Source organism: Zosterops lateralis, assembly GCF_965231275.1.
Source record: "Zosterops lateralis genome assembly, chromosome: 12".
Taxonomy (NCBI): domain Eukaryota; kingdom Metazoa; phylum Chordata; class Aves; order Passeriformes; family Zosteropidae; genus Zosterops; species Zosterops lateralis.
The window spans coordinates 13,881,077-13,907,957 of record NC_139772.1 but is presented as its reverse complement, the minus strand read 5'-3'; the positions used below and the strand labels follow the sequence as shown (position 1 = coordinate 13,907,957).

Below are 26,881 nucleotides of genomic sequence, written 5' to 3'. Positions count from 1 at the left end.
CAAAACCCAGTTGATATTAGAAATGAGTGTTGCTATTGCCATGGCCTTGCCATGCCATGCTGTGCCCTTGACTATTGAGTGCAGGTCTGTGTTCTCTGGATGAAAACACGGAGCTCAAAAGCACATGTAGAAAGGCAGTGTGAATAACCAAAGGCATGGCCTGGCTTCTGTTTGAAGAACGAGTGAACAGACTTGGGCCCTCCCTCCAAAAAAATTAACATTTGAAGGGGGTCTGGTCAAACTCAGTGCAGCCATAGGCAACGTGGAGAGAGTGAATTGAGTGTTTTGAAGGTTCCCTGGGGTAATTTACTTTAATGTCCACTGGTCCTTGTGCCAGAATGGACTGGCTTTGAGAAATATTGTGAATTGCAGCTAGGCCATGGAGACTTGTTGGTTGTACATTGCAGAGGTAGCACATGTGCCACAGAGAAAGCATTAAACTCTCTCTTTTGAAAGTGTCAGTGCACAAGCCTGAGGCATTTTACTTGTTATGCCACCACAAATTACACATTTTAAGAGGCTGTTATGGATACTGTGTGTGACATGAGTGGTTTTTTTTTGGGAAGCTGTCGATGCTTTACTGCTTGGAAAGCAAATATGTGTCAGCCAACAGGCTGGATGCTTTCTGTTCCTTTAGAGCCAGGGAAAATGGATGCTTTAATTTACCAGTGTAATTAAGCCTATGCCCCTAAATTGCACAGTGCTTGACTGTAGGCAGGTATTGGCAGGAGATGCAGTAAAGAAGCTGCTCATTTTGTGAATAAATTCTAGGAGAAAACAAAGCAAGCCAGAGGTTTAAAGGTGTCTGCTGTGTTTCCCACGATCTTGCCAGCACTCTTAAACCCATCCTCTGGGTTTTTAAATGCTTCTGAGTTTTTGATGTTCACAGACAATGGCTCTTCTTTTTTTGGAGAAAGTTACACTGGGAGAAGTGGGAAAATGTCAGAAATGAGGGTATTGATAAGTTTGTCAGACTAATGGGAATGGCAGGGGCTCTAAGTCCTGGTTTCTTTGGAGCAGGAGTGGGCAGAATACTTGAGAGCATTGCCAAAGCATCTGTCTTGGATAGATGCAGGAGCTGAGGTTTCATGGGAACAACTGCTTTTCTTCTCTGTAATCTGAAAGTTGAGGATCTGAAACAGAAGAGGAAATGTTGAAAGCCTGTGAACTACAAGTGCCCAGAGCTGACAGCTTGAGCTGTGTGGCTCAGACAAGTTCCACTGGGGAAGGAGGGAGCTGTCTTCAAGCTGTACCATGGCAGCAGCAGCAATGCCCTCAGTCTCGGTGCAGAGTCCTGCTTTTTGAAAAGTATGACCCCAAAACCTGGTCACAGAGGACAAAGCTGTATTGAAAGAGGAACAAAAGCCAAGATGCACGCTGACCTGAGAAGCAGGTCCATTTTCTCGGAAAAACAAGTGATCTCAAGTCCAGCTAATGTAATTGCTTTCTGACTGGGACCCTCGTACCCCAGCTCCTGTTCCTGGAGTGTGAGGTCTGTTTGAAGAGGCCATTAGCAGATCAATAGGAGAGGTCTCCCACAATAGGTTATTCAGGTACTGCTGACATCACTGCTCTGATTATCTCTTGTATCTCCTTCTATACTTTTTGAATTGCTTCGAGTAATGGCTAGGGTGACGAAGGAAGGACAGCTGGCTTTGTAACTTGGTGTGCTTTTTTTCCTGAGCATCCTGAGTAAGGGTTAGGTGAGCTATTGACACTGCTTTGAATGTAGCCTGCTGCAGAATTACTCTTTTTTTGCTTTTTTTTTTTTTTAGAACTTATTGAAAAGAATGTTTGGATGTATTTTAAATTTAATTTTTTAATTGAAATCTTGGAGTTAAATCTGATTTCTGGGATCTCTTTGTAGCTTAAAGAGTTGACTGAGGAATAAAGCTAGAATTCCATTCTTAGTTTCCTTTGAATTTGCAAGTGCACAGTTGAAGATCGGACCATCATTATCCTGCTAGGGCAGGCTTGCTCTGGTTCTGTTTCAAAGCTTCTCCTTCTGTTGAATACCAGTACTTTTATGTTGCTTTACACACCTGGGAAATCGATGGAATAAGTGGAAGAGAATGTATGCTGTGGTTAAATTGGGAAACTTAGCTAAGGTATATGAATTGTTCTGATTTTGATATCTGATCTGGGCAAATCGTTTCTCTCATGGGCTGTTCATAGAACAGAATCAGCTTTTTGTGGTATGCTCACAGTGGGTGAGGTTAGTGTGTGCTGCTGTGGGAACATGTCTTAATCAAATAACCAAAAAAGCTTGTTCTAAATAATGATGCTAGTGGATGCATTGATAGGAGAGACATGCTTGATATATGAAGGAAGTTGGGCATCGCAAGTCTGTAGGAGCTCTGCAAGGGATTTAGCAGCCTGGAGAGATGATCTGGTTTTGTGTGACTTAGATTTTCCAATGGTTTTTGATAAAAATCTCTTGAAGGAACTTTGCAGCTGTAATGTGATAGTGGCCTCTGCATGGATCAGCAGTTTGCTGATAAGCACAGATGTGAAATATGTGGTCAGTTCTATAGGGAAGGACACAAACAGTGAAGATTGAAGGATCTGTTCCCTTCTGCCTAAAAGCCAGCAGGAGAAAGTTCCCTAACAAACCTACACCGTCTCTGATGATACAGATTATTCAGAGAGAGAAAATGAGGGCTGTGGACCTTGGAAGTTTACCTCAGTTTGAAGAACAACTGGGCAAATTCATGGAACAAATTGATGGAGAGAATGACCAAAGGTCAGAGGAGCAGCCTGACTTGCAAATTGTATGTGCATTGCATTTCTGCTTTTCTCTCCTTGAACATTCAGAACTTAATGATCTTCTGCCCTAACTTGGAGTTTAAAGCACCAAGTTAAATGCAGGTGTTGAGTAAACTCTGCAGATCCTGTATGGATAGATTCAGGCCAGAAGAATTCCCTTAGTTACAGGAAAACCCAGTTACTCTGGATGAGTAGCATGAATGGTGTTCCCATAACAACAAACTCAGTCTGTGTGAGTAAAAAGATAAACCACTTTCTCCCCAAGCAGCACTTTTTCCTGCCTGCAGCTCATAGCAGAAGCAGGAAGCATGGAGAGTGCAGGCAGTGCATTAGCAAACAAACTACCTGTGCTACCTGGCAGAAAGCAAGATAAAAATAAAGCCATTCCAAGGCAGCTGATGAGTGCTCACAAGATGAGTTCCTACCCAAGCACGTCTGCACAGCGTTTCCAAAGTACCCTTGTAGTTGTCCTCATTGTGGGGGCTGGTTAAAAGACTGTGGAGGACTTGTAATCCCTCAAATCCCTTGTGACACACAGTGGAGGAGATAGGTGACAGGCTTGTCAAATTTTAGTATTAATTTCCTGCATTTATTCAACATTTTGAGAGAGAATGTGTTAGAGCTTGAACCCAGACTGCTTCTGACTCAGCTGGGAGCTGGTTGCTGAATCGCTCATCCTGCCCCAGAGGGACTGATCAGTCATTGTATTGTGAATTATGATGGCTGTGGTTGGATTTCCTATCAAATGACAGACTTAATCTAAAAAAGGCACAAGCAACAAAGAGAAACTAATCATTCTCAGTAACCTCCTTCCCCTAAAAGTTGCAGATGGAAATGTATAGTGGCAACTCAACTTTCTGTTCTACTTACTTGTATTTTACTGTAGAAACTGGTCTCCTGTAAGAGGAAAAAAATTATACTTGCATGCCAGAGAAAATCTCTCCATAATCCTTATCACTTCTAGGAGAATTCAGTAGTATAGGACAAGCATTCTGAAACTTTGGCTGAGATTATGTGTGTAAGTTTTGCAATCCAGTAAGTTTTTCATTGATGCTGTGGCAGGTCTGGCTGGCTGCCAGTCCTAGAGTGACTCCTTCATGTTTGTACTTTGGTCACTTAAAATGAATTACATATGCCTATGTAATTAAAAAAAAAAATCAGTCTTTTGTTGTTTTAATGATAAAAGTACAACCACTTTATCAAAATATACCAGTTTAGGAAAAAAACCCCAATTATTTCATACTGTATTCACTTTATTTTCTGTTTTGTACTTAGTTTGCTCCAGAAACCTGTCCAGGTTTTTTCCTGCAGTTCATACCTTTAGTGTTATGTATCATTAAGTTTTGTGTAGTGTGCTATATGCTAATTAAATTGATTAAAGGGTAGCAACTGCCCTCAAAGAGGGAAAACACTGGTGATCTTATTGTAGTACATCCCCTGTTTAAGAAGGGCAGTAAGGCAGACTGGCTTCCCTGAATTTGGACTGGAGTATGTCTTTGGGAAAGCATTCAAAGCTGGTTTAAAATATAGCCAAGAACAGAGAAGCACCGCTGCCCTCTAATGCTCCCTTGGTCCTACATATTTTTTTTAATACAGGAAATAAATTCCCCTATGTACAAGAGGCCAGAAAAGCTGCTCAGTGTCCCCCATTATTGAAAGGTTACCTTTGCAAAGTGTGGAGCTGTTCTTTGCTCTAAGAGGAGCTCAGTGCAAAGCCACCTGATTCTTCTGGAAGTTTTCCATTGGCTCAGTGCCTGGGAGGGTCTGGATGCAGCAGGACCCCTCCCTTGTGGGGTCCCCAGAAGGCCACACTGACACGTGGTGTTGCCCTCCATGGCTGTGCCAAGATGGTCTTTAGACCCATTAGATGCTTTTGCAGGGCAGTCATCACCTTGGCCTCTGATGTCTGTGCCAGAAGAGAGATTTCAAAGCAGCAGGGTGGCCAATTTTCCATTCTTTTCCCTGGAGTTTGAGTGGCCCAAGCTGTTGAATATAGTGTAACAAAGAAAACAGGGACGGGGCAGCTGAAGGCAAGATTTTAAAACACATTTGCAGTACTTATTGGCATGAGCATACAAGTCTCTGGGACCACGTTTTAACCTTCTTGAGGGAAGAAAGAGCTTTTTACTTAGAGCAGCTGCTGTTTTTTCCTGTGAGCCACATTAGATGGTAGAAGTGTTTTACAATAGTCCTGTTCTTAGAGTAATGCCGGCATTTTTTTTCCCCTAAAAACTAGAGCTGGCTTTTTTTCCTATGTAGGAAAGGATTGTTTTTTATATAAATTGTTGAGCCCTTTGCCTGGAAAAAGTAAAAACCCATCAATTTACAGAGGAATGTGCTTTTGCATTTCACATGGCTGTGTGAAAGCAGTGATTTTGAAGTAGAACAACGAGAGTGTTGGCGAGCTGCAGTCGCAGGGCTCTGCTGAAAAGGGCACTCTGCTCTCCTTTGAAGAGCTGGAGCACTTGAACAGGATGAAAGCTCCTCTCCAAGCCAGGCACAGAACACTGAGGCCAGCCCAATAAATGGACTTCTCTTGGCTTCTGCTCTTTCTTTTCTTTTAATGCACCAGCTCAGTGGGCGTGAGGATAGGTGTGTTTGTGTTGCTCCATCTCCAAAAACTGAAGTGTTTGTCCAGATCTCTCTCTCTGCAGGAAGGGACATCTTTGGAAATGTGATAACCTCAATTAAAACCTGGAAAATCCTCCATCCTCCTGCATGTATCAGTGACCATGCTCCTGCAAAAACACAGCATTCTGCATTGGTAAACACTTTAATTTTTTCCTAGTAAGGAAACCAGGAAACCTGGTAGGGAAACACCTTTTCCAGTGAAAGGGCTTTGAAACCAATGCATGCATTTGAAAATCAGGTTCCCTTTGCTCTGGCTCCGTCCTGGGATTCTTTTTGAAGGTTGTTTCCTCCAATGGGATTGGTGTCACAAAGACCTTTTCCAAAATCACTCCTTTTGCCTTTTTACTGAGTACTTCAGCTTATGTTGCAACACAACAGTGAAGAGACCCCCCAGTCCTAGGGCAGGGTAAGGAAGGAGAGAGATGATCTTTCTCTGCCTGCATCTGCCATTTCCATACTGCTGCAGTCTGCAACACTCAGTGTTAACAGTTTGTATTTCACAGAATCATGCATGTCATCAGGACAGGGTGGAAACTCTGTCTAAGCCTCAAAGCCTCTAGAAACAAAGAAAGCAGGGAAGGAGTCTCCATGGGGAAGAGGGATGTGGGTTTTTTCCCAATGATTTCATTCACAGCCCTTTTTCCTTAGGGCTGCTGTCCATACCAGTAGTACCTGCAGGTTCAAAGCAGAGTGAGGGACAGCAGCTGAGCATTTTGGTCAAGATTTTTAGGATGAAAGACTAGGTTTAGGGAAGTGGTGCACAATGTATGGCACATAATATAAGGATGAAGGAACGCAAAAGCCACATCTGGAGGACAGGGATTTACAATAGTGCTGTGATTTGACATACATTTTCATTCCTTCATCTGGGGGCCCTATAAAATCCTGTTAATGGTGGAATAGTATTTCTGCAGAATTAGGGATGTAGAGATAAAGGGTCATTGGTAGTGTAGAAAAAGAACATTAAGCTTCCTCTGTACAGAATACACATTATTAAAAGAAAGGATTTGAACTATCAGCTACCATTGGTGTCTTTGTCTCCTTTACATTTGCCTAAAAATAGCCTAGGCTGTTTCCTCTTTTACCTTTGGCTGATTGGGTCCTTGGTTTTCCAAGGACCAAGATTCAGAGAGTGAGGATATGTGTTAATTCTGCAGTGAGAAGAGCTGTGACCTGGAGGAAACCTGTCCCTAAATACAGCAGCTGCCCCCTCCTCCCCTCCCTTGGAAATGGTTACCCTGGGGTTGGAGTCTGTGTTGGAAATCCAACACAGCTGCTCCTGGTGGTGGGTTTGAGCCAGGTGCCACCCTTGAGCAGGGTGTGAGCACTCATCTGGTTCTCTAATTGCTGTGGCATACATGGGAGTTTATCACAGGCTGGGGGGTGAGTGGATTGGGGTAACATCTTGCACTGCTTCAGCTGGATTTCCTGGACTTGCACTGCTGAGGACTTGAGGCCCCAGATGATTGTATGGAAATACAACACCAGGACAGCATTGCAACTCTAGGGGCACAGGGAGGACTGACTGGCACCTCTAAAACGTTTTTGAAGTGAGCTGTCAGGGTGGAGCTGTATAAGTGTTGCCCTCTGGAGAAAATTACAGCGTCTTCCTAACTCTGTTCTGAGCCCTGGGCTAAGCTATGAGGTTTTGCAGATCTGACACCTGCTGTAGTTCCAGCTGCTGCCCCTACTGCAGATTAAAAGCCACTTTTGTTTAATCAAAACAGAGCTCTGTGAGGAAGGGCTGTGAATATGTACCTTGCTGCAAATCACCTTGTGGCCTGTAATTGACCCTGCCTTAGAGAGAGGCAATTGAACCTGATATATTTGGAACAATCTGGCATTGAAAGGTGTTTCAGATTTTCTCTGACTGAAATTTGGGACTTCCCTAGCATTTGTAGTGTGCTCCTGCCCTGGGATGTGATGAAGGAGGAGTTAAGCACTGTGCTTGGCATAGGTAGGAAGTCCAGGTTTTGATATAACATAGTCAAAATCTATTTTCTACTGCAAAAAACTGTTTTGGGGAATTTCTGTTCATGTTGAGCTGGAGGGCTGAAAAGGTGCTTCCTAAGCCCAGAGGTTTTCTTGGCAGCCTCTTTACCTAATCCCTGAAATCCCTAAATCTGACAAGATTGCAATTGCAGAGTTGAGGCTGTAGACAGAGGGAACTGGATCAGTTATTTGGAGCTGGAAGGGGTGGTTCGAACTGTCCGTGGTGCATCCAAGTTCCCTGGTTTGGAGCATGAGCTGCTCCTGTTCTCTCTGGTCTCACACCCCCCTGCTTTGCCCCCCTGCTGCCCCGAGTGAGCGACAAGGTAGAAAAACCAGGCATGTTTTCCAATACCTTTGTTATTTCAAATGGAAGTTTTTATAGATTTTCCTGAAAACTGAGCTTTTACTAATGCACCAGATTAGTGTTGATTGGTGACATGAGAGCTGTTCACACAAGTCAAGGAGAGGCAGAACATTCTGGAGGTGGCTGTTAAGGGATACCTGCTGTTCCTGCAGGGTTCCCCAAGTGCTGGTGTGACCCGTGCCTGTCTGTGTGTCTATAGCTTGTGGACTTCCATTATCATGGTACTCCCTAAACATCCAGTGCTTCAGGCACTTCAAGTGATTAACCAAAGACTCTGGTTTTATACCTCATTAAAGGTAGAATTGAGCTTTCTAATAAAAATATTTGTGTGCTTCCTATCTTTGTCTGTGACTGAAGAGTAATTTCTAAGAAACATTTTAATAGTCTGATCATTTTGAGAATGATTGTGGCTCACATGTGAGAAAAGTTTCTCATTACAGCTGGGATGATTCAGAAGACTTTGTATACTGTTTCATCAGTGCTGATAGGATTGCCTGGGTTACAGTTTCTTACCTTTCTGCACCTAGTCCTTTTTTTTTTTTTTTTTTTTTTTTTTTGCTTTTAGCTTTACAAGTTTTAGGAATTCTTGGTGGCATTTTTCAGCTACTGTTTTGCTCGAGAGGCTGATATTGCAAAACTAAGGAAAACTTGACACGTGGCAGAGAATGTAAAATAATTTCATGGCAAAGTCCTCTTCCAAAGTTATAGGAGTTCCCATACCTCCAGTGTTTGGCACTGGAACTCGGCAAAGATGGATCTGACATTGGAGAGATCTTGGAGAGCGATTTCATTAAAGTGTTCCATGGTCTCTGAAAACTTCCTTTTTGGAAATGAACTGTGAAGCAGGGAGAGCCTGGGGACCAAATCTTATATTTCCCCAAATCTGTAGTTTTAAAAGTGGCATTTACTTACTGGTGGCTCATCAACAACGTGGAACATGGTGCTGATGGTGATTGTCTAGAAATGGCTGAAGGTGCAGAGGTATTTGGGGAGTTATTGACCAACCCAGGTGAAGAAGGTGCAGGTATGTTCATTATTGCAGACTACATTTAGTTGGAAGGGCTGCAAAGGGCATTGAGTTCCACATAGCCCTGTCAAATTTGAGCAATTCAGTAGCAGGTGTAGTTTTGGGGTTTTTTAAGTAAGAGTAAGTTAGTCCACAAAAATAGGTGAAGAACAGAAAATTAGGAGGTGTTGGCTTCTCAGAAAAGGATCTGTCTGTGAATCACAGACTATTATGTGAGAGTAGTATCATACTTGTGGGAAAGGTGAGTGCACTGAGGTGTATGAACAGAAAGGCAGTGTCTGGTGTGATCCTGCTGTGTTTAGTGGCTGCTGCAGATGCCAAGCTGAAGCTCTGACACTTCTGGGCAGCAGACTTCAAAAACACCACGGGCCAAGCAGAGAGACTTGTCAGAAGATCAACAAAAACAATTGTGAATCAAAAAACCACAGTCTCCGGAAGACTAAAACATTTTTGGCTGTTTGGCCTCGGGAACGTGTTGTCATAGCAGTTTGCAAATATGTAAAAGGCTGCTTCAAAGAGGAAGAGGAATGATCTCTTTTCCAGATTATGTCAAACAAGAGCTTTAAATGGCACTTAGAAAGACTCACACTGAACTTTTTACAACACTGGTGTCTCCTGCTCCAAAAAATGTTTACCCGGAGGATTTCTGAAGCTGTCTTGCAGAACAAATGAGGCAGTCATCAGTCAGGAGTGATGCATCTGTGCTGGATCCTTGGGGGACCATGGGATGGATTGGATGATCCTTGGGTGTCTGTTGCAGCCCTGCCTTTGCCCTGATTTCCCTAGGAAGCAAACTTTATGGAACTGTACTGTCTGTTATTCAGTCTTCTGGAATTAACTATTTAAATTCTGAGGTCAGTGTCAACCCAGTTTGAGCAATGTGAAGGACTCAAAGTTGCTATGAATTTTATGTAGTCAGTGGCTCAATAGGAGAGAGAACTAAAGCACTTTCTTCCTGCAGGAAAGGTAATTGTGCATCAGTCCAAATTTACCCGAAGCTGATCAGCACATTTATTTCTGAAGCATTCATGGTACACTTGACCCTGTTAAGCATACGAGATGGAGCCTGGGCAGTGATATGTGTTGGAAGGAGGGATGTACTGCTGCTCTAGAAGGGATATGACAGTGCTGGCTGGGGGCAGGGTGGAGAAACACTTGTGTAATAGAAACCTTGGTTACAAGAGACCTTTGGAGAGCTCTAATCCCATTCAGCTTGAGACAGGAGTGTTGCCAGCACTAGGTCATGTTGGCTGTGACTTTGTCTTCCTGAGTCTTGAAGGGCTTCAGGGATAAAGATCCTCCACCTCCCCACTGACCTTTTCCAGGGCTGCACCACCCTTCCCTTGCTATTTCCTGATACAGACCTTCCAAGGCACAGCTTCTCCCTATTGCCCCTTGTTTGGACCTGTTGTGTGGCTCAGTAATCCTTGTAACTACTTTTAAATAAATATAATATGCTATTAGATTGCTATTATATGCTATTAGAAAGCCTTCTCTTTGTCAGGCTGAACAAGTCCAGTTCCTTTCACCCCTTCTTGAAGGCCGTGTGTCAGGGCCCCCTGGCTATCTTGGAAGCTCTCACCTGGATCTTCTCCACAGTCTTTTTGAACCTGGGAATGGCCAGGCTCAACAGTAGGTAGTATGATTCTACATAGCAAAACGAAATGTTTTAATCTTCTTTTGGAAAGAGAACAGGGTAGCATTTTAACAGGCAAAAAGATCATGCTGGAATAACATTATAGCTGCAGAAGTAGGAATGTGTTACATTAGGGATTTTTGGTTTGTGCTTTTTCCTTCTTGTATATGTGCAGTTTGGTGCAGTGTCAATGACATACTTCGTTTTTCAGCAGGATCTCTGTCTCCATCACTGGATAGCTGGGACGCTGAAAGAAATTTGAGAAGAAAATACAGAGACGTGTTGGAATGGGATGTAGAACAGTTATCCTGCTCTGAATTCTAACAAAAATGTCCCAAACAGTGCCAGGAAAGACAATTATAATTATGGTAAACCTAGCAAGCCTGCTTAGAGTGTCTCCTGATGTTTTGTTTACTTTAAAATGGGTTATATTCACCTTGCCCACCCAAAACAGTGCTTTCTGAAAGAAAACCAGGAATGGCATTGGGCCACACTGGCCTAACTTGGGAAGCACCAAACCTGGGCCTTCAGGAAATGCTCAGATGAAAGAGGCATCATTTCACCTCCTATGAAACTATGACAGGCTTCGATTCTGGTTAAAACTGAGAGAGTGACTACAGGGAAGAAAGGAGAGTCAAGCCAGACAGTGGGGCCAGCTGGGGCTTGGTCATTGCTGGTGTTTGCAGCACAGCTCCTCATCTTGATCCTTGTGGGTCCTTTCCAGCTCAGGATATTTTACATGATTCTGTGATTCATCTGTGTGCTCGAGGAGGTTAAAGGAGCTGTCCAAAACAGCAGAGGAGAGCTGGTGCCAGCTGGGGAGCAGGACAGGGTGGGACTGGCAGCTAAGACTGTCTTAGGATTTACTCCCCCTTGTTCATTCCCTCGTAAGCGCCCAGGGCTTGTGCACCGACAGCTTGGAGCTTGCAGGAGGGGGCTGTGTGTATGTGGGAGGTTATAAGCTTATCTGTTCATCTCCCCACCACTGCACTAATCAGCGTGATGAAAGATACTCTTCCTCCCTGGGGAAGATCTTTCCTCCCTGTCAGGAGCCACCATTTCTTAATTAAGCTCTTACTCTGAATTTGTACGTAGAAACATGTATTGACTTCAACTCCAGTTCACAGCCAATACTCTCTTAAGGTAATAGTTCAGAGTGAGAGAACATCATTCAACTCAGATTTGAATTTTTTGAGAATAAAAGCACTGAAGATGTCAGGATACCCAGATGTTAGGAACAGTCTGGGGAAGGTATTTTCTAGTTTAGTTACTGCAAATACTGCTGTGAGCTGGTGCTATATGAATACCTTTGGAAATTTCTGACTCATTCTGTTTTCATGACAATCTCCAGCACTTTATACTTGGTGATCTCATCTTTTTACCTGCATCCTTCCAAGTCCAGGTCTCTTAACCCTGAGCTTCCTTAATAGACAATTTTTCAATCAAGGTAGTGGTTAAAGTCCCCTGTGTGCAGCTGTAACTTGCTGACACATTTTTAAGAGACGTAAAGCGATCCAAGCTGAAAAATGGTATTACCCCATTTTAACAGCTATTCCCTAAGCATTGCACTTAGAAGAGCCACCCCTGGCTGGAGAGAAAAGCTTTGTGTTTATTGTTTTTGTAGCTGCTGTAATTTTAGTGCATGAGTCCAGCTGAATACTCAGTGCCTGTCCAGGGAAAATGGGCTGGCTATTTCCATTCGAAAAGCTGGGTTATGGAAGTTCACCGCACCAGATGGCTGTGCATACTTATGATGCTCTGGATTATTAAAGGGCTGTTGTATTTTCCTCTTTCATCCCTCCTTTATTCCTCCTCCCCACATCAACAAATTAATGCTGAATGCTTGGGAATCTGCCCTGTGTAGACTTTAGCACATTTCATCTTTTCACTGGACACTTTTTGTTCCAGCTCTTTAGAAGCAGTTGGTTTTGATCACCTCGTTGCAATTGTTTGGGGGCTGAACGATGCCTGGGATGGTGCAAACCTGGTGTTATTGGAGCCCCAGCACAGCCCTAGGCTGGTTTGCAATGTCATGTGTCACAGCTGCTGTCCCCAACCTGCTCTCTTGGAGTTGACACTTTCTGCTTTCTGATGTCATGTGGGAATCTCCAAAATTAGACAAAACTACTGCATCACGCATAAATGGGTAATGCAATGAAGAGAGTTCTTGGGGACCTTCTTATAATCATTAAGGTTGGAAAAGACCTCTTAGAGCATCAAGTCCAGTTAATTTCCTTCTCAAAACTAACAGCATGTCACTTGTCTGCCACCAGAAACATCAGAATTTTAAGGTGCAGCTATTCTGAAAAATGACAGAAACCGGAGAGATGTGTCGTGCCTTCAGCATCACGCATATATGTTAGATTGAGTAATTTTTGTGAAAAGAAAATAACTTTAAGTCATTAACTTGTTTGTAGTGCAGGCTGCGGTGACCACTTTACAGCAGCTCCCATGGCAGGCAGAATAAAATTCAGGAACTCTGCTCTGGTATCCAAAATCTGCTAATTTTGATCAGCAGATCCAAAGAAAGCTGCTCTGCCTCCTGGCTCCCACCCCTGCCTAGGTCCATCCAGTTGAGTGAGGAGATCCACAGCAGTTACACAGGTCAGGGGTTTGTTTCCAACACGTGTTGGGAGCTCTCTGCAGCGCTTGCCAGGTCTGTGCTCACATCAGCTGCAGGGGAGAGAGGTGGGTTGGTTGTTCAAACCGGAGAACAACACGTTGTTTGTTCCCCACATCCCGGCGTGGCCGGCGCCTCAATAGCTTTTATGCTGATGTAAATAACAAGCAGGGGTGGTGAAGGGATTTAATCACACAGAGCAGAGCACTGCACGCAATCGCCCAGCCTAAGTGACACTCAGAGGAGGATCTCTTTCTTCTCCTCCTCCTCCTCCTCCAGCCTCAGAGACTAAGTCTGAATAAAACATAACACACTTGAGAGCTCTTTAAGGCATTGTAAAGGAGGCTGCTTTCCCCTGAGTTTGTTTTCTAGCAGGGATGGAGTTGCAGATGGGTGAAAACCACAAAACACTGTGTGTTTTCTGCACAGCTTAGAAGTCCAAGAGATGCTCTGTAGGGAATGCTATTGCACCCTCAGAAGAAGCAGCTGGCATTCCTGAGGGACCAGAGCACAGTGTCTCCACCATGGGAGTCTCTCCCATTGTCACTGGGGCTGTAAGACAGGCTGTGGGATGGGTTTCATACTTGGTTGAAGTGCTGCTAATTCTGGACTCTGTTCCAGTCACTCTCTTGGGTTGATGTAGCGACTTCTGCAGCCATCTGGTGAGTCATGCCAAGGAATGGCTGGGCTGAAAACCCCAGCTGAAAAATTTACAGAAACTCCCCAGTTTGGCTCACTTTGTTTGCACCAACCAAACTATCTGTGCTGGCATGATGGGGAGTGCAGCATCAAATGGGAATGACAAGGGAAATGTGTTCATCTCCTGTGATGTGGAGCGTTGCTGCTCATGGTGATAAGGGCACGATGTGAAAGCAGTTCCCTCTGACCAAGAAGATGCATTAAACCCAGTCTGTTTTGTTGGGGCAGAAGAATCTATTTTATCTTGTGAAACTTCAAAGTAGACATCTGAAGGTTTTCTGCAGGAGAACCTTGCAGGAACCCGTGTGCTGCTGTGGGGCTCCTCAGTCTCTTTGGTGCTTTGATGCTTTTGCAGTGCTCAGTCAGACTCAGCCTGGGAATCAGTGGGACTGGAATACAGTGTTTTTGGCCTAAGAGTGATGTTTTGCAGCTGTGATAACATGCTTTGTGCTTCATGTTTTTGTAAAGACTGACTGGCAAGGGAGATCCAGGCCTTTCCCTCACCTTCCTCATAAATATTGTCTTTCTTTTCTTGAAAACAACGTGTAACTTGTGTAGGAATCAGGAAATTAGTGTGTATCCTTGCTTCAGTGGGTACTTTTGAGACTAAAAGCAGAAGTTAGATGATGGTTCCCTCTTTTATATGCACACAACTAACTAGAAGATCCCTCTGCAGCTTTGTGCAGAGGGCTTTTTTTTCCCCCTTTTAAATTGTGATGGATCATGTTTTTAGTCACTGTGCTAAATTCTAGAGTTACAGACATTACTTTTCAGAGAATGTTTAGTCCTCCCTCCAGCATGAGGCCAATAGTCTCCAGTGTTAAATGAGTCTGTATCCAGGGATTGTCTCATGAGAAATGAGGTTTTTAAAGCAGACACTGCACCAGGTATCCCAGACAGAGAACATGATTGCTGATGTTAGAAAAACTGGTCACATGTAGAAAGTCTCTGTTGTCTTTCAGCTGGTACAGCTGAGGTTCAGTTTAAAATACGGCTTTTCCACCTTTTTTTAAGGTATATGTGGGTGCTGCAGCCTTGGCAGAGGTTGCCCAGAGAAGCTGTGGCTGCCCAATTCCTGGAAGTGTTCAGGCCAGGTTGGATGGGGCTCCCAGCAACCTGGGCTAGTGACAGGTGTCCCTGTGCATGGCAGAGGATTTGGACTAAATGAGCTTTAAGGTCCCTGTCAACCCAAACCATTCTGTGCTTCTCTGCACCAGAACTTCATCTTCCTGAAGGAACACAGTCTAACAAAGGGAGCAAAAGTTGTACTCAAACTAAATCACATTTGAAATTACTTTCTAGAGAAACAGAAATGCAAGTATTGGAGACTTCTCTTCATTTTTGTGGCATTGTTTTGGCATTTCTGTGCAACAACAGAGCAGGATTTGTCATTGCAGCACCGGGATTTAAAGGCAAGGCTGATAGAGGTTGGCTGATCCAGTGTTTCATGGCCACTGGATGAGAGCATTTTCCATCCAAGCATTTCTCTGTCTCTCCTCAGGGAAGCAGATGGGCAGAATCTCCTCTGGATTGCTTCAGTCTTGTCGTGTGAACACACTTCATGTCCTGCACTCATGTCCAAACACACCAGTGTCCACCTTCCTCAGCTCCTCCACAACCCTCTGCTGTTGCCTTGCAGTATTAATTTGGAGGGATAATGGGATTTTGCTAAGTTAAAACTGCTGTTTTGTCAACTGATGCAAGTTTTCTGGAGAGTGGATGCATTTCTCCAGGGACTGGGGTTGCAGATTGCATTGGTAGAATGTAGCCTTACCTATTACTAAAGAAAAAGCTTCAGTGAAATGGGAAAGATGCATGTAGTGCAGCAAATCAAACCTCCAGCTGTGTAAACAGATCAATAAACTGATTTGTGTTTGCTGACCAGAAGAAAAATCTAATTGCAGGTACTCCATATTCACCATTTGTGGTGAAACTAGAGTAATTGGAATAATGAGAAATCCAATGTGCTTTTGTTTGGAGTTTATTCTTCTTTAGGATTCATTAAACTTGATGGGCCTCTCAAGGTTTAGCCTGGTTATGTATCACAGTTTTTAGGCCCTCAGACTTCATAGATTTCTTCAAATTCTAAATCATCACATTTGCCATCCTTTAATAAGACTTGAAAAGATTGAAATAATGTTGTTCCTGGTGTTTAGAGGCTCATTTCACTCACCAGAATCTCACTTGACTGAAATTTGAATACATCTGGACAGCAAAAAAGTTCCTGGATTGCCTCAAATTCCAGATTGCTGCAATTACTTACACCTGGAAGAGAAAATAATGCTCTCCTGCACACCCTGAAGATGTATTTCCAAGTACTGTTGTGTGAGTTCTCAAATACTTCTCATTCAAGCATCTCTTGCATTTATTTGGACTTGGGTAAAAAAGAGAGGATGGAGGTGCTGGCATGATTGTATTTCTTTGAGGGACCTTATTCAGAAAGGTAAAAGGTTTTAGGGTAAGAGGGGAAGAAGTGCCTAGGAAAAACCATGAGATTGGAGTTGTGTGGATGTGTTTTCTCCACCTGAGGGGGACAAAAGCACTTTCAGGACAGGTATCTTCAGTCATTTCAATTGCCAGTTACAGAACTGAGGATGGTATGAAGAGTCCTTAAAAATTTACTGCACAGAGAGCAAATTGTCACCTGCATTTACTTTCATCTTGAGTTAAAGTTGGTAAATTTAATAGATGTATGATTAGCTTGGATGTCCCATTAAGATTGTTTGGAAGTGGAAAATGAGTTCTCTGTGAAGGAAACGCAATGGGGTGGGCTGTGGCTTCTGAGAGGAGGAGAAAGGAAGAAGGAATTAGGGGTTGATGGAATGTAGCCAGGTAATGATGAGTTTGTGATTTTAGCTGAATGAATAGCTGAAAGGGAGTCATTAAAAAAACTACAGAAAATGGGTTTTTAAAAGCTTTTCAAGGCAAGAGTGGAGGCAAAACCTCTTGTTGCCTGGGTTTCATTTGGATCTGTCCCTCAGTGCAAGGGAGAACCCAGAGGTCTGTGGCTGGAGAGCTGAGTGTGAGGGGAAGGTGATGTGTTGCCATTTGACATATGGCACCACCTGGGATTAGCCAGGATTATGCCAATGAAGATTAAATCCTGCAAGTTGATTCCCCTTGCTGTTATTTAACAAATGAAGTACCTTATCCAAAGCCTGTTGGGAATCTCTAGGCTTGCAATGTGATTTATATTCCCCCGTGGCGGGGCAGATTCAGCTTTTTGGTTCTGTTGTTGCGAATACCAGGAAGGCTGAGCTCCTCAAGGTCCATCATTCTGCAGAACAGGCCAGTGTGTTCAGTTACAATTGAACCTTTATTGTGGTTTGCCTGATTAATTTGAAAAGGATTTTTGCTATTTTATTTACCTTCTTTATAAACAGACACTTTCATGGGACTGTGATCAAAATTTGTCCCTGTTCTGTTCTAACAACCACTTGTTTTTTTTCTTACCATTCATTGCCAAGGTACATTTCATCAGCTAAGTAAAAATCATTTAAGGCAGGTTGTGACAAATTAATCACAACCTGCCTTAATTTTATTTATATATTATATTATAATTATATTCTTTATAAAGCAGTAAACAGGGAAGAGGAAATGGCATCAAGTTGTGCCAGGGGAGGTTTAGATCAGAAGAAGTTCTTCACTGAAGGCATGGTCAGAGCTGGAACAGGCTGTCCAGGGCAGTGGTGGAATTACCATCCCTGCAAGTGTTCAAAAGGCCTGTGGATGTGACACTTGGGGAAATGGTTTAGTGGTGAACACAGCACTGCTGAGTTAATGGTTGGACTTGGTGATCTTCAAGGTATTTTCCAACCTTAATGATTCTATGACAGAAAAACTTGAATGTTTAGAGGTTTTGTTGTTGTTAATGGATTTAATTCTTGAAACGTAGAGTGGAGCAGATTTTGACCTTGTTTCAAGCACAGAAGTGGTATCTGATCTGCAGAAGGCTCTGCTTCCTTCTTAAGCACTGAGTATTTCTATTCTGAATATATTCAGGACCATTTATAGGTTTTTATTAATGTAGCAGTATTTTCTTTGAATCAAGTAGTTAATATCACTTTCAGTCTCTTCTCTTGCACAGTTACTGGCAGTGATCATGTATCCCACTTCAGCTGAGTAAGCCAGACTGTTTTAGTCCTTGTAAAATAAGACTGTGGTACGCTGATCCCCCTCACAGCCAGTTCCTCAGCTGAAGCTCAAGTTCACCTTTCCTGGCCATGCACTGACAGGCCGTGGGCTGGGAGCAGTGCTGTAACTCTCACACCATCCTCCTTTTCATTAAAAAATCCTCCCGGGGATCTGTTCTCTCGCTGGTGGCTTGAGTCTTTTGAAAAGAAAATTGCTTTCTGTAGCAATGAATTACAAACTTCAAAAAAATCAGGACATACCTTTTTTAGACCTTTTGCACAAGAAAAGGACATTATTTCTGGTTTTACAGTCAGTGAACCCTGAATTTTAAAATAGCTGGGTGCTTTTCTTCCTCACCCAATGAACAGAAGAATGAGAGACATGGAATAGCAGACTTTTGCTTTTTTAACTAGATATGGGTGGGTCCACTTAGTTACATGTATGTCACCATTATTATATGGAAATCTTCATTGCAGGAAATGGCTCAGTCTTTTCTTAATGCAGCTTGTGATGTGATCTCCACAGACTTTACAAATTCACTATTGGTGGTTTCAGGATGAGTGAGACCCCCAAAATACCCAGTAATTGCAGAAATCTGCTCTTACCTGGCTCCATTCATCACTTGGGGTTTTCTGCTGGCCATGCTGCCTTCTCCTCTCTACCCTTACAGTGGATTTTATCTCATTTTTCTGAGATAAAAAATGGCCACATCCATAGCCCAGCCTTCACCTCATGCTGAATAAAATGTTCTCACTTCCCACCTTAGTGCAAATACAGTGTTTTGTCAGAAATGAAACAAGTCAACATTTGTGGCTGTAGGTGTTTGACTCATAAGTTGTTATGGTCATTCTTGGGTGTGCTGGGAGGATATTTATTACAGGACTAATTAATTATTTTGGGCTTATTTCTTTAAAACTAGCATATTGTAAAACAAATTCCTTCCTCTTTCCATGGTAAACATTATTGAAAATTTTTTGTATCTAACATTTATATATATTTAGAAAATTTTATGGGGTTATTTCCAGCCGGGTCGAGTTGCTGTCCCAGGGTTAAGCAGTAGCAACATCTAAATTTCCATGTGGGAGTAAGACCAAGTTTCACAGCAGAAAATTCTGCCTAGTTTTGGTTCCAGGATGGGTGCAGAGGTCAGTGCTTCCTCCCTAGATGTGTGCCTTAAGATGAGGAGTCAGAAGAGCCCTGTGGGTCTGGTGTCAGAATTCTCCTCTGTGAGCGAAAGGGCTCCTGTTCCTGCAGGAATGGCTTTGTTGGATAGAAAGCACTTGGACAGGGGAGGGTCTTCACTGAGATACAGTTACTGTCCTTCTGGTCATAGTTGCAGGATTTTGGAAGGTGATGTGAGAAGATGAGGTAGGAAGGACCAGCAGCTGGAGCAGGACAGGTCTGGGAGCCTGTGTGTGTCCTGGTGCAGCAACTGGAGCAAGCACGGGTGTGTGAGTTGGATGTGTGACTGAGTGTGTCACTGCTGGTGAACATGGAGCTGGACAAGGGGAAAGGGCCTGGAAGGTGGGGGTGTCCATGTGTGTGTGTCTCTAAAGACAAGGACAAAACTCCAGGAGGATCTGGGGACCAGATAGACCAGGGAAGTCCCAGCCACTGCTGGGGAGATGGTTGGATCTGGGAGTTGACTGAGACCCTTGAGTGTGTGCACATGGGTGTGTAAGTGTCTTCAGGCTGGAGGGTCAGCTACTGAGTGCCTGAGCCCACCTGCTGGAGGGATCTGCTCTGCATCTATGTACCTGCACGTATTTTTCACTAATTCAGCTTCTTCCCCTAAAGTGAAGTGGTTGTGTCTCATTCTCCTTGGGCAGATACTGCCAGGTACAGCTTGGAAGATCTGAGGAAAAAAGACAGAAGGGAAGCAGCAGAATGCCCCAAAGCGCCTTGCTGACATGGGAGGAATTAATTAATCAGCAAAGCTGTGCCGGGATGTTTCATTCCAACCACTTCTTTTGTGTTTCAGCCCTGGCCCAGCGTGTCCAACCTGGCCAAGGACTTCATTGACCGTCTGCTCACGGTGGACCCCAGCGACAGGATGACGGCCCTTCAGGCCCTGAAGCACCCGTGGGTGGTCAGCATGGCAGCCTCCTCCTCCATGAAGAACCTGCACCGTTCCATCTCGCAGAACCTTCTCAAGAGGGCGTCCTCCCGCTGCCAGAGCACCAAGTCGGCGCAGTCCACCCGCTCCAGCCGCTCCACCAAATCCAACAAGTCGCGGCGCGTGCGGGAGCGGGAGCTGCGGGAGCTCAACCTGCGCTACCAGCAGCAGTACACGGGCTGAGCGCCCGCCGGCTGCCCTGCCAGAGGTCTCCTCTGCGCTGCAGGTGTGCACACACCCAGTGAGGAACAGCCAGGTTCCTCCCTCCCTCCCTCCAGGCGTTCCCCCCGTCCGTGAGGAGGTGTCCCCCTCACCCCGTGCGGAGGAGAGGGAGCCTCGTGGTGGCCGTCACACCCTGCTGCGCCACGGGGTCCTCACGCCAGAAATGGGGGAGTCCTTGTGGGCTCAGAGCCTCAAGGAATGCACGAATTAAGGAGCCACGTGGGGAGAAGAGCTCTTTCTGTAGCCCAGGAGCTTAGTTGTTCATAGTTATTTATTAATTCCAGAGCGTTTAGTTTCTCTCACTTTTGTATGGGGAAAAAGAAGAAGTCACTTGGTGTGTCTGTGCGCGCACGTCCGTGTGTGCACATACACGTGTGGGGGTGTATATGTATTTAAAAATTATGTATACACAGATTTTGAGCTGGTTTAGTCAGACTCCGTGGTGCCTTTGCAGCAAAGCTGGAATGAGTCATGTGCAGTTAGAAGTGGGATAGCTCTGACTCACTGGTGTGCTGCCCACCAGCTCCTCGCCAAAGAGATGCCAGACAGCAGTTTTCCACGAGGGCTGAGAAGCTGTGAGGTTTCCCCCAAGGGCTGCCATCCTCCTGATGATGTCAAGGGCTCACTTGCCTGATGACATCAAGGGTTTACCCGTGGAATTGTCCTTTCCCTGTTTGCAGCAAAACCAGTGCCTGTCATGCAGGGTTTGTTGTTCTTGTGGCTCTGTTGTGTCTCTGACATGTTACACACCTTGCACCCCTCAGAAGAAGATTGAGAAGGTTAAGTATTTTTATGCTAAGGGGAAAAAGGAGGGAGGAAGTTTTAGGGATGTGCTTGCCACTCCAGAGCTGAGATGGGCTATAACCACTGAAAGCACAGGGTTACTGACCATGTACCACCAGAACTTTGGTGGTTCCAGGCTGCTCCCTGCCTGCAGGTTTGGCAGGGCTCCCCTGCTTTGTGTGCCTGTGCTGCCCCAGCATTGCCATCCCTGCTTTGTGACAGTGGTGGTGGGAGCTGTTGGAGTGGCCGCAAATGGCTTCATAGCATCAGGGTAGGGGCTTGAGTAGAGGAAGCCCATTCTGGGAGTGTCAGTAGTGAGAATATCCTGGAGACATTGTACAAATGCCCGAGAGCTGTGAGGGGTAAATTCACCAGGAAAAAGCTGCCTTTCAGGTGTCCTTGTGCTGCAGTAGGTGATGAGGTGGCCTCTTACAAAGGGCCCTCAGGGACATGGGGGGTTCAGAGCTGAGCTTTGTGCAAGCCTGCTGAGATATCTTCCTAACTAGTTAGAGCAGCAAAGTGGGGCTGATGGCACAGGCACAGGTTGGATTTGGCTTCTCATGGTAACAGAGACAAGATCAGCAGTGAAGGAAAATGCTGGGGTTTGAAACTTACAAAGCTGCACGATTTGCTTTGTGCTGTGCACTTGGGAAGGGCTTGCTTGGCTCTGGGCTGGAGGAGCAGGCAGTGCAAGCTCAAGGGGCTGGTGAGCTTGGCTTTTTCTAGGATTGATGCCTGTGCCACTGTGTTTCAGTGTCAGCACAGCTGAAGTGGTCAGTCACATCTCCAGGGAGTTCTCACAGTCACTCCTAGTCAGCAAACAGCAAAGCAGCTTTAGTGGGAGATTTCAGTTTTCTGTGCTAAGGCAAAAAAAAGGGGGATTTCTGGGGGTGTACTTCCCACCCCAAAGGTGGGTGTGCCCAAGCATTTGGTGGGGAATACAGCAGAAGAAACTTGAGGACAGCCACTGTGTGTAGCAGGAGTGAATTTGAAATCCTTTGCATGGTTTTGCATGTTACTTTGAAAACTTCACATCCTTTGCAGACTGCCCTTTCTCTGAGCAACCTGTCCTACCATGTCACACACAGTCTTTCTTCCATCAGCATTAACAGATATTTCAGAATTCCCCAAATTGGGGTTTTTTTGACTCTGTGGACTGCAAACAAAAATGTTTTTGGCATCTTTTACCTCCTCACGTTGTTTTTCCCTAGTTTGTTACCATGAACTATAAACTAGATGTGATTCCTGACAAAACAGGCAGCTTGCCACATTTTGCTTCATAAACAGTTCAGTGTCCCTCATGGTACTGCAAACAGCTCTCCAAAAGCAGGAGCCCCTCTAAGGCCAGTATCAAGTGGAGGCCTGCAGGTGGGGGCCTTGCAGGTCAGGTGGTGGCAGGAGGCTCCCTCAGAGCTCTTCTGGTTCTGAGCCATTACTTGAAGAGGCTTTGGTGTGTTTGGAGCATCACTCCAGGCACTGTGATTGCTTTTACCTCTTGGCTACTCCCATGGCCCTCCCCAGATTATCCTGGATGTTTATCCATAAAACAGGGATTTTGCCTGTGTGAGGGGGTCAAACTAATGAACTGAGCCAAGACCTCTAGAGCTGAGACCCTTCCCCTTAACCACTAGACTGTCAAAATGCACAGGCATCATGCAGATGTTTGCCCATGCTCTTCCTTTATCCTTCTCTTACAGGGTGAGGAATACATAAAGCTCTGGGCTAACCAGGCTTGTTTCTTCACCTTCACAAAGCAGAACAAGAATCTTCTCATCTGTGACTATTTTTGCTTCATTGATCTTTTCCACAACTGTTTTTTCACCAGGAAAAATTCAGAGCGATTGTCTGTGGTTGCTTTGGGCTGGAATATATCTTGGGAAGTGGGAGGTTGCTGTGTGAGTTCCTGACAGTGTCAGGTTTTGGTGGTGATGCTCTGTGACTAGGGGTGAATTGGCAGAAGGGAGGGTCCATCACATGAGAATACTGGATAGCTGCAGCTGCCTGTCCGTGGTATTGAGGTGTCTATGGGCCTTGGACACTCCACTGCTTGGGAATTGCGGGAAGAGCACCAAGGCCATCCCATAAAGAGCTTTGGCTTTTCTAAAAGATAACACTAATTCTTTTCACAAATGCAACATTTTCTCGTTTGCATGGAAAAGTCAGTGTAAACTTGGGAAAATCTTTACAGGCTTTCCTTCCATCGTTCAATTTTAACACTCTTGGCTCGTTCCCTCTTACTTTTCCAAATCCAGTATTCATAGGAACTTTGCAGCCAGACAATGATGTGTGGGCAGAGGGGAGATGAGCAGAGCTCTGTCCAAGTGACCCTGGAGTCCTCAGTGATCTTTCACTCAGTCTGGAAAACTGTGATGGTCCAAATGCCGTGTTGGAAGGTCCAGCTTAAGAACAATTCCTCAGGCGCTTTTATTCTTATCACAAGTGGGACACGATTTCAATTGGGTCTGGTGTGGAGGGGGACAGGCAAAGTGCTGTAATTCTGAGCCATAGTCCAGGTGCCTTTAATCTCTCCTCTAAAAAGCTCTTCACTGTGAATTACCTTGATCATCTGTCTTCATTCCACAGGAGCAGCTCAGTGCTCGGTTGGTCTTAAGTCTCAGGAGTTTACACTTTTCAGGAGTGCCTTTTTTGGGGATTTTAGAAACTAAAATCTCTTTGAAATGTTTTTTCCTGCTCTTTCATTTAATTTTTTTTATGTCCTTCTTTGACTCTTCATGGTGGTTCTTAATTTGGCTTGCAGAGTATTTTTTGGAAACCTTCCTCTGGTCTTGAATGTGCAGGGAGGACAGAGGACAGAGGAAACACTACCGAATGCAGTCTTGTATTATCTGGGGTGGAAATCTGAGTGCTTCTGTTTTGCCTGCTTTGGTTCACGCAGGAGAAGTGGAGTGGGAACGACACCTAGTGGCAAATTGTGGTGTGTCCTTGTCCAAGCACAGCCCTCTCCTCACTGTGTCCCCTCTTTCTGGGTGAGATGCTCTTTGGGGAGTAAAGGGAATTAGGGTGGTTTGTCTTTTGGAACTTAGCAGTACTGTGTAAAAAAAGCGCATCATTTTGCCCTGGGAATTTGGCTGCTCTCTTGGGGGAGAGAATTACAGCTTCAAAGAATGTGGCCTGTTGGTTCCTTGATTTTTATTATTTTTGTTGATGGTTATTGGAAAAGAATGTGAAAAAGTCTTCCAGAAATTGTGTTAGGGGGGTCTAAAGATTCACATCCAGGTTTTTGAGTGTGTAGTGTATTTTCCTAAAACAGCAGTTACCAGTCCATATTTGATTTACTTTTTGCTCAGGCTTCTAAAAATCTTAACACATCAACCCAGTGGGGGCAGAAACCACCCTTCCTTCGATCGTGAAGAAGTCTGTGCTATTTAACACTGCAGTTGTGATAGCATCCAGATGCTCCTGCCCTGTGTTGTTCTTGGAAGCACACAGCTGTACGTGAAGGAGAGCTTGAGAGCCTTGTGAGGAGCTTAAGCCCAGACAAAAGGGCTCAGATCTGCTGGCTTTGGTGATGATGTGGAAACCAGCTGCAGTGTAGGGCCTGCTTCACGTGTTTGTTCTGGATGTGATAAACCCTCACACTCTTCTTTGGAATCTGGGTACTTTCCTCTTTTAGGCCAGATATTTTCTGTTCTGGTAATTTACATTATATCTGAAGCCCTGCTCCATTTCTCAGTCCTGTTTCCTACCCAGGTGTTTGGCTGCAGTACTAAGAGAGTCAACTTTTATCTGATGCACAAACTGGAATAGGAGTGATGGTTCACTTGGCTGCTGGGCAGCAGCTCTGGGTTTGGCTCTGCAGGAGCTCTTGTGAGCCCTGGGGCAAGGTAAAAGCTTCCATATGGTGCCTTTAAGGACCTGCAGTGCAGGCTCAGCTCAGTCTTGTACCACATAGAGCAACTACTGTATGGCTGTTACCGGCTTCTCATTAGCCTGTGTGGGACCATGTTATTTTAAGTAATGATGCTAAAGATTTGGGGGGGTTCAGGTGGGATAAATTAAAATCTCAATTGTTTGACTTAATTTAGTTTTCCAAATGATGCATAGCAACACAGAGATAGGCTTCTTTGATACCAGTGTGAGCCCTAGAATTTGCAGGGAGGGTGGTTGGGTCCAGGCCTCTCACCCACTCAGCTTTCTCCTGGAAAATGTCACGAAGTGCCTGTACCACTCAGTGTGTGTATCCAGCCCCAAGTTGCCTTCACCACTCTTAGGAGGGTTTTGGTGCTTTTTTTGACCACTCAGTCTCCTCTTTCACCCTGGATTAAGAGTGCAGCACCCCGAGGCAGGTGCCTGCATGTCAGCTGTGCCTTAATGTGCAGGAAACTTCCCAAAGAAATAAATGTGAACACCAGGGATGTGCGGTGGCAAGCGGCATCACGGAGCTCAGTGTCTGCCGAGGGCAGGGGGAGCTCTGCCTGGTGACAGTTGTCCCTTCTCCCACTGTCCCCCCGGCCTGGTGACACTGTAGATCCCCCGTGTGTGACAGGCCAGCTCTGGCTGCTGTTGCAGAGGTCGTTGCACTGTTTGTCTGCTGGATGTGGAATCGATGCGTGGAGCAGATGCAGCGAGGTGTGTCACAGACCAGCAGCTCCCGTGTGGACGCCCCGATGATGCTGTGAGTTTTCCTGTTGCCTTTCACTGCGGAAAGACACCTCCCGGGAAGCTCTGGGGATCGCAGACCTTCCGGCACTTGATGTTATTTTTGGTTGCCCAATTTCCGGTGCTGGGTTGGAACGGTTTGGAAGTGACTCCGCTCTCATCCAGTCGCTCTCCTCACGGGACTGTCTTGGGAAGTGTCCCATTCCGTGCCTTGCCTTTCGAGTCCCGGCTTTACTCTAAGGACTGTCCTGTCACATGAGGTCAGACCTATTGTAATTAGTCTGTAATGTTCAAGTTAGAGTGTACAGAATTATTTATTTGGTGTACTCGGTCTGCTAAAACATGTCCATGTATTCTGTGTACCCCATGCCTCTGCTGTCTTTACTTCTGCCTAGTGGATTATCCGTGGGCTGGCTGCTGGAAAGCAATGATTTCCAGGCTGGTAATGATGGTAAGTAAGTACATGGAGAGCCAGGAGGTGCTTACCTCTCTTTTACATTCTTAGATCACAGCAGGAGGTACCAAAGTGCTCATCAACGGGTTTGCTGGTTTCTCTAACACAGCTGCCAGGCCAGGAGCTGCCCAAGGGAGACCTTATACAGGGCTGGGATGTCCATGGGATGACCTGGATGAAGCAAGCACTCAGCCAGTTGCTGGAAGGTGCAGTTAGGAGGCTGAACAGGCACTTTGGGACATTCTGATTATTTTTCTTTGGCTGAAGGGCAGTAGACTGGGCCAGAGGAATGCTCTTGTTCGTCCACAGCCACTCTTCACCTCTCCAGTTTCACTCTGAGCAGCTTTTAGGGACCAACAGGAAAACTTGTAATATTAAGTGAACAATTCACACCTCTTTGAGCCACCTTCTCTCCGGGATTTTCCAGGGGCAGGGGACCCTGTCCCAGTGGTGGCAGAGCTCACAGGGAGCTCAGCACACAGACCATATGACCCATAGTGCTGCAGTTGATCATTCCTGTTTGAAGTTCCCTATAAGCCACCATTTCTTTTTGCCTGCATGGTCCCCAAAATCCCCAAATCTCTGTAGTTCACTTGCCTTTAAAGTCAGTTAGATGCTTCCTGCAGAGCAGACCACTAAATAAAACTAACTCTTACCCAACCAAACTAAAATTCGTTAGCCCTAGGCTTTACTTGAGCAGATTTTTATTTATTTGAACTCAATCATATGGGCCGGCCTATTTGTGTTTGCCCTCCATTTATGTTCCATACCCCTTCCCAGTGTGTCCCTGTGTAGTGTTACACAGTCTGCTTAATAG

At 45.0% G+C, this 26,881-nt stretch overlaps 1 protein-coding gene across 1 annotated transcript in view; it reads left to right on the top strand.

The window, feature by feature from the left end:
• PSKH1 (protein serine kinase H1) overlaps window positions 1–25,963 on the top strand; it is a 30,333-nt gene extending 4,370 nt beyond the window's left edge. The window contains exon 4 of the mRNA XM_083870285.1: window positions 19,851–25,963. Coding sequence (XP_083726411.1) covers window positions 19,851–20,168 — 318 coding nt within the window. The 3' untranslated portion in view covers window positions 20,169–25,963. The remainder of the gene's footprint in view (window positions 1–19,850) is intronic.
• The last annotated feature ends 918 nt before the right edge of the window (window positions 25,964–26,881 follow it).